A 6,507-nucleotide genomic window follows, 5' to 3' on the forward strand; every position below is an offset into this window, starting at 1 on the left:
ATTAAATCCTCTTTATTATTCCAGCAATATTTTCATAAAATAAAAACCAAAGAAATCCCCAAGACATTCTCGCTGGAAAGAGTGATAATCGCGCTAGGCAGCCGGGAAGCTGGGCAAGAGCTTTAATTGAGTTAATTGAGGGCAGGGACAAGGGCTCCCAAAGCGTTTCAGGAGGGCAGATATATATATACCACATTAAAGACTCCTCTATAGATCACAAGATCAAGCAAGAAACCTATTTTGCTAGGGAATATCCTAAGGAGAGACCCCAAAACAGAAGCTATACCCTATAAAGCCCTTACGCGCCTTTCTTGCACTTTCCATTCACTTTCTTTAACCAGATATTCGATCAGGGCCCGCTTAATGTCCCAGAGCATTGCCGCTAATGCAGTCCTACTTGCCACATGCCGCACAGATAAGGTGGATGTCGCTGCAGGCCCCAGGAACTGCTCCCTGGCCGTCCCTGGCCCTCCCTGGCAGACGATATTAGCCCATCTTTAGATGCAGCTAAAAAACTGAATGCATTGCTTGCATAAATTAAATGTTTACGACTTCCGTTCGGTGTTTGCAGGTAGCCCCCAGCTCTGGCCGGGTGGGGCTTTGTGCCATTAAAAAACCAAATATATGTACGACTACATGCGGGTCCTTGTGTGGCAGATAGTTGGTCCTGGGATTACGAGCCATGGCTGAGGAAGCACACGGCTCTTGGTAGCTGGCTGGCTGGCTTGTTGGTTAGTTGCCCAGCGTGCTAATTTTTAATTACGACCACTAAATATTCAATTTTTAGTTGCCGGCAAAGGCAAAGGCAAACACTTCCTCTAGCACGGCTGAAGCTCTTTTTGTTTTGTGGATTAACGGAGGAGGAGGAGGCCTCCCCCCTTAGGAGGCCGGGGAGGAGGAGGAGATTCTTGTTTCCTGTCAAGTGCCACAACTCGTTGGAATTGCAAATGTGGCGATTACTTGGAGAAGGGATGCGGTTGCCCTTAGTTTCCTCTGCAGTACATGCGGTTTAGCTTCCGCACATCCTTTGCGCTCAGGCCCTTGGCCTGGCCAATCCGCACGCCCCTCCGAAGCGGCACTATCGTCGGCTGGCCGTTCCTGGAGAAGGCGTACTCCCCGTAGTGCATGAGGCTTTCGTAGTCGTAGCCCAGGCCGAAGTCTGTCCCTTGGTCTGGGCCGACGCCGAGCAGTCGGAAGTTGTGCTCGTAGCCGGGCTTCAGGTTCTCCGGGTGGATCTTCACGTACTGATCGCGCCGCGGGTCGCAGTGCGTGTGGAGCAGCCCCAGGGCGTGGAGTATCTCGTGCTGAATCGTGCCGCTGCACATGCACCGCTCGCCGAGATTGAGGAGCTGCTGCTGTCTGGCCAGGAAGCCCACGTACGACCAGCAGCCGGCCTCCTTCCGCTGCATGACCACCTGCGGCTCCTGGGCATTCCGAGTCCTGCGAAATCGCACACAGGTTTTGGAGGCTATCGCCGCCATGGCTTTTTCGATTAGATCGGTCTCCCGGGGGCTGTAAAAGCAAGGAAGTGCTACAGGATGTGTCAGGGAATACTCTGGCATACATACACAGCCTTCACCGAAGCTGTAGACGAGGGTGCCACCCTTCCAGTAGTATCCCGACCAGGAAAGGGCTATGCGAGCGCCTCCATTCAGATACTGGATCTGCTCTGCGGTGAGTCGCAAGTCATCCTCCTCGAATGTGCTCGGAGGACGAGCATGGACTCCTTGGAGTCCAATCGAGAGAAGCAATACAATAGTAAGATGCATTTTGGAACTGGCGCCTGACTTCCCAACGTCTGGTTTTTTATAGGGACTGGGGAATGGAGTGAGGTAATAGGGGTACAGATAAACGCAGCAAGACTTTTTATTTAATTTCATTTAGGGGCCAAAAGACTCGCGGGTCATTGACTGGGGAGCTCGAAGATTTCGTGGGGAAACTAAACCCCTGAACCGGAACCCCCTGCTGTATTCCGAGTCATGTGTGAAGGACCGATAAGCTTCTAGCAGTTCCACGACCCATAGATCTTTCTCGCTTACGTTTTGTTGCGAAGGAATCTCCATATTTGAGGCAGAAGTCAGATTTTGACATACATAGAAAGATGATCTCTCCCCCAATTTAATGCATTAAATTGATACCCAGGGCACACCACGGAGAGGCCATGGCGATCCCATGGAGTCACTCTAGACCTCTAGGACCTCGTTCGATTATGACAAATGGCATGGAAAGAGAAAAGTTAAAGAAAAGTCTGGACATTTGAGTTGAGTTTAGTTATAACTTGGAACTACATTTTATTCTTGAAATCCAGGTCTTATATAGGATCTAACACTGTGGTATGTGGGCACCATTTTGTGTTCTCATATGATCGCTAGAGCCATGGAAAGAGGTGGCTATTTTGGACTATATCGTTAAGTGCTCAGTTGTTGCGCTGTAGATCTGCTAACAGCGGGACTTTCTTCTATTAAATTTAGAGATCGACTGTACAATAATGTGTTTATGTTTGGACAGGTATCGGCTTCTCAAAGGAAGAGGTAGGTATCCCAAGAAGCTGGGACAGTAGGACAATATCTCCAAATAACTCTATATATCTCCAATGGAGGATCTCCATGCATCATATATCTGAATAAATCACAAACCTAACCATTTATATATTTCCAAAGTTTCCTTTCGTCGATGCCTTCTCTCCATGCCTTGCAAATGTCTCCTACATTCCAAAATCCCCTCCTCAAGGGCAGAAGGGTATATGCTACTCCTGGCTTGCCTTATCAGTTATGCCTCCGAACAGGTAGCACCATTCGTAAGTCACCAGATAAGAGCAGTAATTGGAGCTGCCCGCCCACGTGTATACGATAAACCCCCCCGATAAGATACCCACCTTGCAGTCACCTTTGGTCGCGCCGTCATAAAACCCATATAGATTAAGCCCTTGTCGAAGACCTTTGCGGAAGGCTGTCCGGCCAGTAGTAGATTTGGAAGTCCAGCGGAAGACATGCACGCCTTTGCCCCACTAATACTTTCCCTGGTGCTGTTGCTGTCCAGGAGCATTCGGGGGGCACCCGTAGAGCGCCTGGAGACAGATCCCGAGCTGACGGGCGGCTACATTGAGGGGGATATGGTGCCAGACGGGGCTCAGAGGAACATTTGGCGCAATGAAACCTACCGCTGGCCCAATCGCATTGTCTACTACCACATCAATAGCTACATTGGTAAGATGCAGAAGGTCCTTCGAGATACCATGGCTAATTGAAGCGATCCCCGCACAGATCAAGAGCACCGGAACCAGATTGTGAGGGCCATACAGAAGATCGAGTCCGTCTCGTGCCTCACCTTCCGGGAGGCCACCACCGACCAGGAGTACTACGTGAACGTGACGTCGGAAGAGGGCGGCTGCTACTCGTACATTGGCCACCTCGACCGCGTCCAGCAGCTGAATCTGCAGCCCTACGAAGTGGGCACCGGCTGCTTCCGGCTCTACACCATCGTGCACGAGTTCCTGCACGCCCTGGGCTTCTTCCACCAGCAGAGCGCCGCCAACCGGGACGAGTACGTGCGGATCGTCGAGGAGAACATCACCGAGGCATGGAGTTCAACTTCGACAAGTACAGCGCGGAGATGGTCAACGACTTCGACGCGGAGTACGACTACGGCAGCGTCATGCACTACGGCCCGCTGGCCTTCTCCAAGAACAACGAGAGCACCATAGTGCCGCTGCAGGAGGGCATGCAAGAGGTCATAGGGCAGCGCCTGCAGCTGAGCCAGACGGACATCGACAAGCTGAACGCCATGTACAGGTGTCCCAAATGAGATGGAGTCGAGGTTGGGGCTGGTTTCCATTCATATTCCGCTAACGATGATGAATGTTCGTCTCCTCCCGCACGGAATTGCAATCTGTTTATTGTGTTGACAAATTCAATTAAGTGTCTGAACGTCGCTGTCATGCCTAAGGCGCGAAAATGGAGCTCAGTAAACGATTGTGATTGGGGTGGTGGGGGTGGCAGGGGTGCAAAGGGGATGGGGATGTAATTTTCGGCCTGAATGAAAGCGATATTAAGGCAGAACCTCCGAGAAAATGGATGGATCCCAGGAGCAAACTGGAACGGGCTTAAACGATTCTACTCTATGGTCGTTTTTGGTGGGAAGCTGAAGGCCTCCTGCTCTTATGGCCTTTAAGTATTCCGACGAAGACTCGGTGTCCGTGTTATGGGTAGTTCTTGGCTCGGCAAAGGGACTGGGACACTGCTAGAACCTTCCTTATAGACCTGCATTCAAGGCACCCTCTCGGAATATGTTATGGGGCATTACCTCTAGGGATTATGGACTCCCTAGACTCTTTTGGGTCCGATGGACTTTGCGGTACCCGTACTTTTCGGCCTCTCCGCTTAGCATTCTGTGGGCCAAACCACGCCCAGAAAAAACCATGCATTATAGTGCCCTTTGCCATATCCTATACCCCAAAATATCTCTCAAGATTATTGCTTTTAATATCTATATTTCATGTACATATTTCTCCCGTATTTATCGCTAGTTTTTAGTATTTTCCCAATCCATTAAAAGCATAAATAAAGCTTACCTAAAATTATGCCCCAAACCCCGAAATAAAACCCACAAAATGGTTTATGTATCTGCAGAAATCGAGGAATAACGACCCACAGAAAACAACAACTAGTGATATGGAAATGGAAATACCTTAAATACCTGGAAGATTGCGTATCTAAGCCCATATTTTGCCGGCCACATCCAACGATTAGATAGCTCTTAGCGGTCAATGTGGGCTGTAAAAACCACATGCCACCACACCATAAATTAGCCACTACCCATAAAGACCACTTCGAAGCCATGTCGGGGGCCAGCGGCTATAGTTTCGTGGCACTCGTCAAGCCAGCAATATGAAGGGTCTGGCTCTAGCTTCTCTGCTGCTCCTGGCCGGCAGCTGCCTGGCTGCCCCGGCGCCCAGGGAGCGAACGGAAACCGATCCCGAGCTAAGCGCAGGCTACGTGGAGGGGGACATGGTGCCCAGTCCTGGGGCAAGGAACGGACTGCGCAACGAGACGTACCGCTGGCCCGATCGCATCGTCTACTACTACATCAATAGGGATATCGGTGAGGCCTCCCAAAGAGAATACTGAACCAGAATAGTGAACCGAAACTCCCAAATTAGATACCGATCATCGCAACCACATACTGCGCGGCATTCGGATCCTCGAGCAGAACTCCTGCCTGGTGTTCAAGGAGGCCACCACCGACCAGGAATACTACGTGAACGTCACCTCCGAGGCGGGTGGCTGCTACTCGTACGTGGGCCATCTGAACCGGGTCCAGCAGCTGAATCTGCAAAACTATGCCCTGGACACGGGCTGCTTCCGGCTCGGCACCATCGTGCACGAGTTCCTGCACGCCCTGGGCTTCTACCACCAGCAGAGCACTTGGGATCGCGACGAGTACGTGCAGATCGTCGAGGAGAACATCACCGAGGGCACGGAGAACAACTTCAACAAGTACGACAGCGACACCGTCGAGGACTACGGCGAGCCGTACGACTACGCCAGTGTCCTGCACTACACGGCCTATGCCTTCTCCAAGAACGGAGAGATGACCATCGTACCCCTGCAGGAGGGCGCCGAGGAGGTGATGGGACAGCGTCTGCAAATGTCCCAGTCGGATATCAACAAACTAAATGTCATGTACAAGTGCCCCAGACAGGTCTAAGAGGAGTCAAAGCAGGTTCCTCTTTGAGAGAAATTAAAGATCTGATAAATAATACTCGTATGTCAGCGGGAAGTTCTTCATCTTTCAGTGGAAGTCTAGTTCTGGCTCATAGTTTTCTGTAGATGTGATTTCCAAAGGGAAGCGTAAATCGTGTGAGTTTCCAGGCTCTTGGTTCATGTATCGTAAGACTCCTTCTTGTCTATGACAGACAACATTAATTCAAGACTAGTTCGTGCTTTAAGACCTAACATTCTTTGATTTGGAAAAACTGGCCATCGATTTCTCAACGTAGTCTCCTCTTAGGTCGTTGCACTTCACCCAGCGGTGCTCCAACTTCTTTAACCCCTCTGAAAAATACGTTTTCTCGAGGTCTGCAAAGTAGGCCTCTTCATTCGACTCAACTTCCTGTCCAGCGAGTGATTTTTTCAAGTTTAGAACTAAAAGAAGGTCGCACTGGGCCAAATCTTGAGAATACGGTGGATGGGGCAAAAGTTCGTAGTGCAATTCGACCTATTTGGCCGTGGCGATGGCGGAGGTGTGAGCCATGGTGGAAGAGCACTTTTTTCTCCTCCAAATGGGGCCGTTTTTATCTGCAACTCGTCGAGTCGCCAATAATGCCCGATTTCCAGTAGTCGATGTAGATCATACCTTGGGAAGCCCAGAAAACGATGGTCCTATCACCACTCCGACCTATAGGACAGTCTTGCCGTTCTGCGGATCACATTCGCCAGTTAATGACCACTGTTTCGAGCGTTCCTGGTGTGTCTGGTGTGTACCAGTAGATCCATGTTTTCTGTAAGC

The 6,507-nt window shown here is 50.5% G+C and overlaps 3 protein-coding genes across 3 annotated transcripts; 2 read left to right on the forward strand and 1 right to left on the reverse strand.

Moving 5' to 3' along the window:
- Positions 1-203: 203 nt before the first annotated feature.
- LOC108161157 (seminal metalloprotease 1) lies at positions 204-1,769 on the reverse strand. Its single transcript, XM_017295379.2, has one exon. The coding sequence runs from the start codon at positions 1,767-1,769 to the stop codon at positions 984-986; it is 786 nt and encodes a 261-aa protein (XP_017150868.2). The 3' UTR covers positions 204-983.
- Positions 1,770-2,949: 1,180 nt separating this feature from the next.
- On the forward strand, positions 2,950-3,958 carry LOC108164261 (seminal metalloprotease 1). The gene is given in 3 exon segments (XM_017299901.2): positions 2,950-3,206; positions 3,264-3,572; positions 3,575-3,958. Coding segments are annotated over 3 exon segments (756 nt in total). The 5' UTR covers positions 2,950-2,989; the 3' UTR covers positions 3,805-3,958.
- An 874-nt stretch (positions 3,959-4,832) lies between these two features.
- Positions 4,833-5,778, forward strand: LOC108161432 (seminal metalloprotease 1). Its single transcript, XM_017295695.2, has 2 exons — positions 4,833-5,100; positions 5,159-5,778. Exons 1-2 carry the CDS (start codon positions 4,887-4,889, stop codon positions 5,704-5,706), a joined length of 762 nt encoding a protein of 253 aa, XP_017151184.1. The 5' UTR covers positions 4,833-4,886; the 3' UTR covers positions 5,707-5,778.
- Positions 5,779-6,507: the final 729 nt, after the last annotated feature.

Source organism: Drosophila miranda, chromosome 4 (assembly GCF_003369915.1).
Source record: "Drosophila miranda strain MSH22 chromosome 4, D.miranda_PacBio2.1, whole genome shotgun sequence".
NCBI classification, from domain to species: Eukaryota; Metazoa; Arthropoda; class Insecta; order Diptera; family Drosophilidae; genus Drosophila; species Drosophila miranda.